General features: G+C 43.9%; 1 protein-coding gene across 1 annotated transcript in view; it reads right to left on the reverse strand.

Moving 5' to 3' along the window:
* pdzd2 (PDZ domain containing 2) overlaps positions 1–12,921 on the reverse strand; it is an 81,998-nt gene that overhangs the window by 4,228 nt on the left and 64,849 nt on the right. Inside the window, exons 17-23 of the mRNA XM_061260664.1 lie at positions 11,464–12,287; positions 9,931–10,075; positions 5,829–6,110; positions 2,939–5,780; positions 2,091–2,208; positions 796–897; positions 1–221 (exon numbers count right to left, since the gene is read on the reverse strand). The exon at positions 1–221 is cut by the window's left edge and continues 50 nt beyond it. Coding sequence (XP_061116648.1) covers positions 1–221; positions 796–897; positions 2,091–2,208; positions 2,939–5,780; positions 5,829–6,110; positions 9,931–10,075; positions 11,464–12,287 — 4,534 coding nt within the window. The remainder of the gene's footprint in view (positions 222–795; positions 898–2,090; positions 2,209–2,938; positions 5,781–5,828; positions 6,111–9,930; positions 10,076–11,463; positions 12,288–12,921) is intronic.

A 12,921-nucleotide genomic window follows, 5' to 3' on the forward strand; every position in this document is an offset into this window, starting at 1 on the left:
GTTCGGGTGGAGACTTCCTGTCTGTGGGCCGCGGGCTCGCTGTCCTTCCCCCTGCGGATGATCACCAGGGCGTGGGGGGGCAGCCGGGCGCGGTGCAGGCAGGAGAGAGCCTCTCCGTGGGTGGCACCCCCCAGACTGGAGCCGTTAATACACACTATGCTGTCCCCCCGCTGAATGGTACCTTCCATTCCGGCCACCCCTCTGGAAAACACCCGGTGGACCTGTCCACAATATGGAGCACAAAGTGTATGTTATATCAGTGTGTTCATGAATAACTTTTGAGTGATTGTACATAAATCCAACACTGGGGGGAGACAAAGGACAAATAAATGCATTTATGTATTTGTTGTGATACAACATGTTGTGTGTATTTGAATAATCACATTTTTAAACAGAAAAGATTTAAAGAAAAGCAAAGCTGAATATTTGTTTAGAGGCACACATATTTCAGAAGGGTACACAGAGCCACAATCATATTTGGACATTTCAAGGAACATCTCATTTTATATCATTTCATATATCTTTATATTGTGATGTCCAATCTTATCTGAAAAGGGCCAGTATGGGTGTGTTTTTCAGGCAGGCACTATGACAACTAATGAACTAATCCTGGTGTTGAATCACTACCTTGATGAGTAGAAACTGGTGTCTTAGTGCCCTTCTCGGATTAGATTTATATCATATAACTTCATAAACTATAGGTCAAGTTATTCCTATTGAGTACTGATTTGATGAAGAAATGTGAATTTTAAGACAGTCACACCACGTAGTACATCTCACAGACACGCTGCTTACGGTTATAGATTTTTGCTCCAAGTCCACCCCTCCAGCAATGCTGAAGCCCAAGCCAGACCCTTCTTCTTTAGTTAGGACCACAAAGTGGACGTCTTCTTTACCCTGGGTGGTCCAACATGGAGGAGATCAATAAAAACAAGCGCACTGCCTCATATCTTTACACGTTCCAGAAGCTAATTCAAACTGGGCAACAATTTTAATTTCACACTGTAGCGCAGAGGAGAACAGATTTGTGTCCAAGAGACATAAAAAATGAAAGATCCATTTTATACTTTGCTCCACAAGTTCTTGTTAATCACACGCAGCTCATAATAAAACGGAACTCACTGCAGCTTCCATTCTAGCTGCTGGCAAACACGCAAAGCCTGGTTTTTCTCCCGATCCGACGTGCTTGTTAGTGGAAAAGTGTACGTCATGCTTGATTTGTCCAAAAGCAGAACCACGAGCATGTCCTTTGATTGGATAATGTGTTTACTGAATGCTTGTCGTCTGTTTGTGTCTGTATCTCGTGAACGGCTTTACAGTGGCTTATTATTTTCTGCATGGTATAATTCACATTAAAATGATAAAGAGCCATGGCGTCCTGCCATTGTCCCACGTGACAAAAGAAATTAAATCATACGTAAGGCACAAGAGACTATTTCCCATACGAAATTATACACCTAAAACACCATGATTGTATAATGACAATGACCGTCATCCCTTCTACACATAATACTGTTGTAAGCTTTTATACATTCACATCTTAGTCCAGAATTTGATACAGTGAAAAACTTTCCAAATAAGATGCCAGAGACGCAGTGCTGTAAGACTGAAAGGAAGGTTTCCACCACTCCATCATTAAGTAACCACATCAATCCGGCCCTGCAAAGGGGAATGCGAGTCTCACACAGCACAAGAGGAAAGGCCTCAGTGCCAGAGTAACAGAGAGTTTACCTCAGACACACTGCAAAAACCAGTCAATCTCAACACGTACTTTACTCTTATATTGAGACTCAATAATTTTTTGCTAAATAAGGCAAAATTTCTGCTAATGACGTGAAGCAGTTTTGAATGGGGTGAGAAAATCTCACTTGTTTCACGGTGCCACTTCGCTTGACAAGCTAATATTCTCTACTTGAAAAAGTAATATTACAAGATTAAAATGTTTGTTAAGACAGACATTTTTTGCAGTGCAGTGAGTGGCTTGGGTGGCGGGGTACAGTAGCCAGTTGGGGGGGGGGGGGGGGGTTTACCTCAGAGAGGGGGGTCGGATGATGGGGGGATACAGTTGAACAGTGAGGTAGAGGGTTTACCTCAGACAAAGCTGTTGCTTCCTGTATCAGGGCGCACACGTCTGCTTTATCGTTCAGGGAGGACAGGGCCCTCTGCAGTCTGCTCTGCTCCGAGGGGGAGAGGACCAGCTCACTCAAACTGTCACAGAAACGCACAGAAATGCACAGCACAGATTTCAGTTTAACCATGGACCCCCCTGCACCACATCATATCTACTGCACATCAGTTAAACCACTTCACTGAAAATGGCTGCAAAACCAATTGTGACATTCCTATTTGCAACAACTAACCAAGACACAAAATAAGGCGCACATGATTCGGCAAAGGGAAATCATTTCTGCTACATGACTTGGGTACATCAACAGAGCTCAAAAAATGCACATTTAATTGAGAACTAGTTAACTGTCTGTGCAAGCACATGCAAGTTTCTGCTGAAGATACACAGTTTGGCAAGTTACTGATCAAAACAATGTGACCCCTCTCCTGAGCACTTTGTGGGGGCACCTGGGGTAAACTTGTGTGTGCTAGCACGGACAGTTAACCAGTTCTCGGTTAACTGTGAATTGTTTCAGCTCTGCTGATGGCCGCACGTAACTATGTCAGTATATTCGGAAAGAGACGTTCCTGTTGAGTTTTTCTAATGTAAATTGTTGGCTCATTGATGAGCATGAAATATGAGACCCGTAGAGGTCCATTATATTATAGTGGACTGTATCCAAGCAGTCAAATCTCAATAATTCTACTAAACTTATTTCATTTTTGGGTGAACTGCCCCTTTAAATAAGAGGAAAGAACCTGTGGGATTAAAGTAATACATTTGCAAAGTAAATATAGTTTCAGAAACCATTTTAGAAGTCCACCCACTCACCTGAGAGACCAGCTGCTGTTAGGAGATTGCTGCTCAGCTGCCGTGCTCTGGAGAAAGTCTTCCCCAGATGTCCCACTCCTGCTGGGCCTGGGGAGGTCTGACGCCCCAGGGGCCATGGAGCTCAAACACGGGGTGTTCTCCGGAGGGTTCCCAGCAGACGTACTGGGCCGGATCTCCAGCTCCGTCTTAAAAGTGGCGGCACCGCCACCCGCCATCTTGGCGAAGTCCTCAGTGCAAAGCTTGTCGAGGTCGGGCATGCTCAGTGCGCGGAGCTCCCGAAGGCGCGATCGGGACAGTCCCGAGCGACCGCGCCCGGTCCTGCTCCGTAACGTGGGGGGAGTCTGGGGTGGGAGGCCTGGCTGAGGTTCCGATTGGGCGGGAGCAGGTTTCACCTCCGCGTGGGAATCCAGACCACCACCCGAGAGGTCAGAGGTCACTGAAGCCTCACGAGAGGGAACCTTCATCAGTTGAGATGCAGGCGGAAGAATGTCGCTCAGATTATCAGCACACGAGCTTAGGCTCCGCCTCAAGGAGCGGTAGTCGGTCGAGGGGGAGTTCCCCGAGGTGACGTAGCCTGAGGACCTCCTGCTCAGCGGGGGTTTGGACGTGATGGCATAGGATTGGATATCGATGCACCTGATGACCGGCCTATCACAGCCAGCCAGGTTCTCAAAGGACTTGATTCGCTGCCGGACAGAGAATAGGTTGCTGACTGAGGGTGCGCTGGTATCTGTGGAGTAACTCCGACGATCCATCTTCAAAAGGCGCAATTTTAACCTGCTGGCTTCCAAGTCGTCCGTCTCCTTGATACAGTGATTATTTTGGACATGGTCATTTTGGCCATCATTTACCAAGGCTTGCTGTGTATCTGCCAAAGCACTTGCATCTCCAGCTTCATCACTTGAGAGTGAACTGAATGTTTCACCATTTTGAGGTGGGCTCGACAGCTCTGCCAGGCTTTGTGCACTTAGTGGACATGATCCTGAAATGTAGTGGGAACTGGCAGTTTTCTCTTGCATTTCTTTTCTCCCCAAAACGGGTGTGGATGCCATGGATGAGGGCAAGGATGAGGATGACAGCCGCACTTCAATGAAGCTCCTCTGAGTAGCAATCACTGCAGGTCTCTCTTTGGATCTCAAACCAGGCTCCTCTTGGCCAGTACTGATCTCTGTCTTTGCCTTGTTGGCCTTGGATCCTTTCTTCGGGTCTGTGAGTGGACTACTGGGCATGTAACTCAAACAGAAATTTGGAGGTTCTATCATGGGGGCACCTGTTTCATTCAAAACCTGACTATATCTATGGTTGAGGAGCCTGGGAGAAGCTGGAGTGCTTTTGTCCATCATTTTGCTGCCTGTTATGGACACTCTCTTGGCCTGGATTTTGGGAGACTGAACCGGGGATACTGAGGTTTTCTTCTGTACGGGACTCTCAGGCCTTGAGGGTTTTGTAATTGACTGGTCTTGCACCTTACTACTTCTACTTTTAAAACTAAGGCCCTTGGTCTTGGAAGGGGAGTTTGTTTTTGGCGATTTGTCAGTCGGCTTGAGTCTCCCGTTTGACTGAGGGGAGTAGTCTTTCTCGGAGTCAATCCCTGGTGCCTTAGGACCGTGTCTGGGATTCTTCTGCATTTCGGGGGGACTCTGCCATTTCTCTTTCTCTCTGTTTTTTGATGCCGGTGTCGGTGATGTTCTCCCGATGGATTTGCTGTTGCTATGTGTGGAGTTATTGGATTTAGATGCATTGGATGATAGTGGTTGGGGGTTTGGGGGTTTCTCAGGAGACAGTAAAGTATTTTCTCGAAGCTTTGCTGTCCTCTCGGGTGTCCTTGCGGTGACGTGACAGTTAGCTACCACAAGTGAAGGATCACCCACACTCAATGGAGCCTGGCTAGCTTTGCTAGTGGTTACAACTTTGTCACATGACCAAGCTGTGATGTTGTGGTGGTGGTCAGTCATTTCAACACTGTTAGGGGGTATGTTACAGCTGGAAGACTCCTGGCTAGTGACCACAACCATGTCACATGACCTGGTTGCAGTGTTACTATGCTGGACTGATGTCTCAACACTGTTAGGTGGTATGGCATTGCTGGAAGACTGGCACCCAATTTTCTCTCCACTTGTGGGGTTAGTGCTTTCAGACATGAGTAGGTTACCAGTGGACTGAGGACATGGTACAAGAGGCACCTCAGATGAGGTCTGCGATTGGTTAGCTTCTTCAGGGCTGTGTTTATTGGTACAAGATGGATGCTGAGGTTCCAGAGATTCAAAATGATTCACAGTCAGTTCTTCATCTGTCTGACAGTGGGAGGTTGGGTTCAAGGGTTCAATGTTTGGAGGAGAGAGGAGAAATACTTCCTGACACAAATCAAAGGCCCCTTTCTTCACATTCAGCGAGTTTGTGACATCAGAGGGAGGCGATAATGCTCCAGAACCTTCTTTTTCTGTACAGTCCTCTGCCTGCTGGGTGGAGTTGTGGTTTTCACTGTAACAGATCTCTACTTCCTCCTCCGAGTCCATCTCCGGTGGCTCAGCACACTGGGCCAGACCAGAGCTTGCTGAACTGGCCAAGTGGCGGAGCTTCTCTGAGGCGGAGTCACTTTCAGAATCGCTGTCGTCCACCGTGCTGTACATGCACCCTGAAGCCCCACCCCCTTTCTCCTCTGTGGGTCCATTCTGAATGCTAGCCGCTTCCTCGCTCATATTCCCAAAGTTCCTGGAGTAGCTGTGCAGGAACGTTTTACCGGTGAGCAAGAGCAGACCACCTGTATTCCCACCATCCAAAACCGAAAAATCCAAAACGTTAGGCCGCACCAGAGGCTCCTGGGCCGAACAGTTCTCGTTGCCTTGTGGGATAAGGCCATTGTGCATCATGCTAGTGGTGATTCCATTACTGTGTGCAGTCAAACTAGAGTTTGTGTTCTCACTTTTCAGTTTGTCTGATGAGGAGCTCAGTTCAGATATAATGTCGTCAATATTAGTGACAGGCACCTCACGCTTGCAGTCAGTGTGAAAAGGATGTTTTGAATTGGTCTCTGAGGTGGAATTTCCTCGATTCGCTGCATCCTTCCTCTCGAGGCTGTCACCGTTCACCTCCGGGGTGTTTCTAAAGGAATCCATCTTGGAGTGTCCTTCATTGCCCGATGACATCATCAGACAAGACAGCCGGTCTACAGCTGCAGAATGGGAACAGCCATAAAAATATTTCAGTTACTAGAGACGCTTTATAAACAATTTAACAGACATAAAATTGTCGCCGCATTGCCTTGCTTAATCAGGAGCAAGATGAATCATGTCTCCCAAAAATACAGCCATGGAGAAGAATTATTATAAACCATTAATCAGCTGAAGTGTCACACAGTATTAAGGGTGAAAAGTGGAAAGGATCTTTCACGGCTTTCGGTGTATAGTTGAAAAGTTAATTTTTATGACAATTTTCTGAAGGCTAAACTGCCATCACTGACTACAGAATATGTAATATAATTAAATGAAATATATTATATTAAAAATAATAATACAAAATCTACACTTTAGAAATTAATATGATTTCATGTACTTATAAAGTCTCAAAGGAGATTATTAATGATCCTCACAAGCTATGCTAGGCAATTATTCTTTCGTATTCATTCACAATTAAAACTAATGGGATTGCTTCCTCCTTAACAGCCTGTTGGAATTACGCAAATCTCTCAGGGAAACGTTGTTTCAAGAGGTGGGCCAGAACTGATGAATACTCTGTCAGGTTTTAATGCAGTCTCATGAACATGACTCAGCTACTCTCATGAAACATCACCAACCTGACCGCAGAGAGAGACTAGGCTCCTCTGTACAAATCTATAGGCCCTCACCTTCCACAACTTCCATGTTATCAAGAAAATACAGACAATTAAATGTAAAATAAACTCCTTATCTCCAGCACTAGAAAATAAGTATTAACAAGAATTTTAGTGATATATTTAGACTTGAGATCTAATTTGTACTACTTTGCCAATGAGGTGAAACGGTTGGTCTCATTTCAAGATTTGCCAGTGGAACTGCACTTGACAAGCAAAAAGTAAATAAAAATAAAATAATATCTTATACTTCAGATAAAGAAGTAAGATCTCATTATTATTTAAGTCTCTTTATAAGAGTAACATTTGTTAAGTTTATGCACTTGCACTAGTCCAGTTCATGCTTTCCTTGGGGAATAAGCTGGACTGTATTCTGTTACCAAAGCTTTGTGAGGTACATGCAGTGACTAAGGGGCCAATAAATCAATCTGACCTTAACAATTAAGGTGTTTAAAGCACTCATTGGCATAACTAACATTTTGTTTGAACTTGTGCAGTAATATATAGAATATGTTCTGTAATTAATGGACAGTAAAATCTGAATTTGCATTTTGAGAAGGTCAAGACTTTGGACACTAATCTTAATCTTGCATAAAGTGTCTTGAGTATGGCTTTTACAGCTCAACCAATTAATAACTTCAATTAAATTAACAAGATTTGCTAAGTATGGGCTCAGACACACTGCACTAGCTACTGGTGAGTTTTTTTTTCATATTAGGAATTACTATGGCACTGTGAGTTTTCATTAAAATATGCAGTCAAAAATCATAAAGCTTCCCATTCTTCCCATCATCCACTACAAAAACCAAAAAATAAGGCAGTCTCAACAAGTATTTTAGTCTCATATTTACACTTTACTTAGATCTATTTAGATTACATTTTTGCTAAATAAGACAAAATATTGCCAATGAGGTCAGCCAGTTTGACTCATTTCAAGATTTGCGAATTGGTAAGAAAATTTCGCCTCCTAGGCAAACAGTAACATAAAACAAGCTAATATGTGAACCGTTCTATCATAATCAGTTGGACGTTGCAACAGCCAATGTCACATAAATCGATGTTTATGTAAAAATGTTTGGCTGCTTTATCCAACAATATCTAAAACATGGTTTGGGAGCACTCAAAATGAAACAGGATATAACTTAATATCTGGAGTAGAGAGATAACTTTGGTATCGTTAGAAAGCATACATTCTCCTCTTCTAAAACTCAAAATAGATTTTGGGGTCAATACAGCTGATTTTGATGGAGCAGGTCACATATTTTGTACTTGAGAAAGAGAAAATATTTGAAGTCTTATTACAAGACTAAAACACTAGTTGAGACTTTTTTGCAGTGTATACAAAAATCGTGAACCTTACAATTCTTTTCATCATCAGTGACACAAATACATTTTTTAGGCTCCACTTTCACACGAAAGTTGGTCCCACTGTAATCATTTCACCTCACATGCATTCACCTCCTTCAGCTGGAATCAGAACCAGCACTAGTCAGACCTAGGCCCAATACAGAATTTCATGAATTGCATAAAAGTACTTTTCTATGCATTACAGAAGAATTGGAAACTATGAAACACTCTCAAAGTGCAAACCCCTAGCTCAATTGCACCAAGCAAGATCAGTCAAGCACAGAAAAGTGTTTGAATCCAAAACGATGATGTATTTGACCCAGGTCTGACTAGTTATCCACACATACACACGCCAAACATAGCTCTAGTGAAAGAGGACCAGATGACCACTTCCCCTGAGTATGCAGCGAGCGGTTCACGTTCACGCATATGCAGATAGCTGTGCACATTATTGAGTTATGTATGTATAAGGTTATACATACACAGACATTCATACACAAATACACAAGCACATTTCTCTACGGTATTTCAGTTGGTATAATTGCTGTGAGCATTCTCACATTATCACAGGAATAGTACCCAGCCATAGAACTCAGCACTCCAAATTTTTATCCAAACCAGTTTGTCTAATGAGGCATGAAACACTATGTAAGCAGTAATCATATAAAAATAAATGGTAGACCTTGGGAAAGATGGCAAGTCCATCCATCAGAACATGCTGAAATGTACTGATGCTCAAATAATGAGGTGGTTTATTAACTTTCTTATTCAAATATTGTGATGTCAGTAATAGGGCCCATTCAGACCCTACTCTAGATTCAAAACATCAAATCATCTGATGCATATTCTTAAGTCTCAACAACTCACAAAGAACCTGGAATATAAACATTTTAGGATATTTCCAACCATTGGTGGTTCAGTAGCTCACAGCAATCAGACCAAATCAAATTTCTAGATGATGCTACGGCGCACTTGCAAATGGGCGTAGGTGGTGATGGTGCTCAAGTGCGGGATGGTCTACGTATTCCTACGCATCTACCGGATCTACTTGAAGAAATGAAGCGATAGTCACCATGGACACAAAGCCAGCCGCTTGCAGCTCCCTTTGAGGTGGAGAAAGACACTGCCAGCACAGACAAGCCTGTTGAGCTCCTACGTCTTTACGCAGCGTGGAGGAAAAGACAGACTGGCCCGTTTATTTCAGTCCTGCCTCAGGGTTCAAATGCACTTTGCCAAAAACACTTGGACCACTGATATTTCTTTTTACAATAAGAGAAAAGTAAGTAGAGCACAGGATGGGTTTTCTGAAGAAATTAATTTGATAAATACAAATAGCTGAGATCAATTGTAGGCATGCTCAGGTCCACTTGGAGCTGAGCAGCTCTCCACAGGAACATGGTGGTTCTGAAACAGTTGTGTGGAACTGCTCAGTTTGAAAATAATCTTTCAAGTTGACCGTTGCTATGGTTTCAAACGGTCAGGGTACCACTGTTCCCCATTTGAACTCAGCTCTGTTAAACTGTCACCACACCAGATCTAAATCTCCAGGAATATATTACTGAAAATAATATTATGTCCAAATGTTTTGTGTAAATGCTGTAAATTCTCCCCACATTTGAATTTTCCAGACAAGTGCACTTGACCATATTAGTTAGTAATTGCACTCTTTACAGAATTTCATATGTACTAAGGGTCAAAACAAGAAGAAAATGGGAAAGTTGTTAGTGAGCTATAAGAAGGGATTAAAGGGAAACATTTCTTACACCAAAATCACAGACTTCAATCCCATAAGGCAGTGCAAGAGCAGGTGACTCACCTGAGACGGGCTTCTGAATCTCTAAGGTGAGTGTGACCGGGAGATTGTGCATGAGGTCACAGATCTCCTGGTAGGATGAGGTGCACACCAGGGTATCACCAATCGCCACGATCTCGTCACCGATGCACAGCTTCCCCATGGATTCCTAAAACCAGGACACGGAAAAGGGGGAATGATAAGGAAAAAATGATCTCGACAAGTATATTAGTCTTATATTTCGACTTGAAATCTTCCTCTTACTAAATAAGACAATGAGGTGAGATCACTTCAATATCTTCTTAAAACAAGCTAATATTTTCCACTTGAGAGAAAAAATAAAGAGTTTAAGCCTCATTACAAGACTTAAAACACTTGTTAAGACAGACCTTTTCTGCGATGTGATAGGAAAAACAGGGGTATTATGAATGCCTTCAGAACACGTGTATTAATAGAGGCTGTAATAGTTTCCCACCAGACCTAAATGAATAGACGGTTTGAATCAGAAGCCTGCAACGATGACTCACAGCTTTCTGCGGTACATACTCTCTGTGGATCGCTGTCAAATGCCTCCCAGCCTTGTAAACTAAATGCCCAATTAATTCAAAACTGTGATTAGTTACAGTTATCAAATGGTAATCACAAGATAAATTGCTTACAAATGTAAGTGCCTTTTTGTATAGTACTTCAATGGCCAAATTGATGGATTGTTCAACCTTCAAAGGACAATTTTCAAAGTTTTAGGACCTTGTTTGTAAATGAATAGCTAATATCATGACAGACTTTAGGCCAACATGCCACAGAATTCATAAATACACCCCAACTCTCCAACTGCAAGCTTCGAGGACTTTCAGAACTAAAACAATCAAGGTTTTCTGACAAAAAATAATCAGAAGCCCGTTCGGTCTTCAATAAGATCCAGATCCAGATCTCAACATGACTCTAAAGTAAACTGCCGGTCATATAAACAGTTATTTTTGTAAGTGTTTTTATCATTTTTTAAAATAAAAGTAAATAATGACAGTAAATAATGCCACTGTTCTCAGTTTGAATCCAGTTTGATAAAGACCCCCACACACCTCTTTTGTGTTTTTGAGCGTTTCATATCATCCTGGTGCTTGCGATTGTTTGACTTGGATCAGCATGGAACACAAATTGAAATTGTATTGTTGATTTTGTAATTTGAAATTGTTGATTGTAATTGCAATCGTTCAAAGTATGCATATTTTAGTCTAACTGTTGTTTTTTAGAGTTGTTTCTGAAACAATTTCCCATGTGACATGAGGTATGTTTTCGCATAATTATCGGATGACATTGCTCAATGTAACACAGAGAGGTGACTACACGAGGTGGAGGGGGAGGAAGAATAGGGACTTTTCAAAAAACCTTGCCAAACCTTTTGTGGGTGTTTTAAATCCTGAAACCAAGAAGAGAAAGCTGATGCGTGTGGACCCTTAATCTCCAGGAACTCTGAAGTAGCCAGGTCATATAAAGAGTATAAAGAGTAAAGCACATTCTTTTTGCAGGGTGTTTTATTTTTCAGCTGAAGTGACGTACCCTGTCAGCGGCCCCCCCTGGTCTGAGCCCAGTGATCAGCACCTTCAGGGGGGAGGACTTGATCTCCAGGTCCAGGCCGAAACTCTCATCCTGGGCTCTGGTGAGCACCACGGTTTCTATGGTGCAGACGCCGGCCAGCTCGCTGGGCTCCGCCCTCTTGCAGTAGGCCGGGGGGCGGGGCCTTGCGAGAGGCAGGTGAGAGGGCGGGTCCTCGCCCTTGGGGCGGGGCGCGGGGGTGTGGTTGGGACACTCGATGCTCATCATGCTCTTCACGCGGGTCACGGCCTTGTGCTCCAGCTTCGGGGAGCGCTTCGGCTCGTCGCGATGCCCGTCATTCCGTACCGCTAGCCCGCCGTTAGACACGCCGCCGTCCAGCTCCAAACCCCGAATGGGCATGAAGGGAGACTCCGCCCCCGGGGGGAGGGGCTCTGGGGGAGGGCCGTCCTCTGATTCGCCGGAGCTGTTGTAGAACGGCGTTGGGGCGTCGCTGCTGGGGTTTCTCCGCAGACTGTCCTCGTCCACCTCCACCGACGGCGTGGTCATGACTATCCCCGAATCGTCCTGGGCGAGTCTCCGCGGGAGCTCCGGAGGTCTCCGGTAGGGGGCGCCGTCGCGCTCTGGGAGCGGCAGGTCTTCCTCCTCGTCGCTGGCCTCGTCCTCGTAGCAGACCACGCGCCGTTGCCGTAGCAGCGGGCTCCGGATCGATCTGGAGTCACTGCTCACACTGGTCTGCCGGACTGACTCCAGGGGACGGCTGACAGGGCCCGGAACCTTCCCCCCACTGTCCCCCGAACACAGAGGGGGGACATCCACACCCTTCAACACTGTCAACGAGAGACACAACATCACTACCACACTCCATCTAATTCATTTAGGTTTTATTTCATAGGGAAAGACTTCTGAGAAATGATATAATATTGTTTCACATTGCATCTACACGTGTTAGAAAACGTTTTGAAAATATATTTCAGGAATTTAATCTGACATCAACCATCAAAAAGCCCATAAAACAAAACAAAAAAAGAAGAAAAAAACATAAACCATATAAATCAAAGCTCACTAACTCACTCCATTTAATTCATTTAATTTATGGTTTATTACATAGGGAGATTTCAGAGAAAGGTATGGAGCAGGGATCATAAACTTTGGCCTTCAAATCAGCCAGCCCTTTTTTTATTTTCTCCCTTGGTAATTAGTGCTACTGGTTGGCCAGACTGTGTTTACACCTGACTCCCAGGTAAAGGGAGGGTGGAAAACCAGCAGGTCTTGGCCCTGGAGGACCCTGAGTTGCTGATCTGTGTTATTGGTCATTATTTTGCATTGCATAGGACACTAGGAATAAAATGTATTGATGAAAAGCCATTTCAGGAATTTAATCTGACTTCAAACGGCAAAAAGCAGAGTTCCATATTACAGAACTGTCAAACAAAACCCTATAATTTAAAGCACTTGAAATCC

This window comes from Conger conger, chromosome 11 (genome assembly GCF_963514075.1).
Source record: "Conger conger chromosome 11, fConCon1.1, whole genome shotgun sequence".
NCBI classification, from domain to species: Eukaryota; Metazoa; Chordata; class Actinopteri; order Anguilliformes; family Congridae; genus Conger; species Conger conger.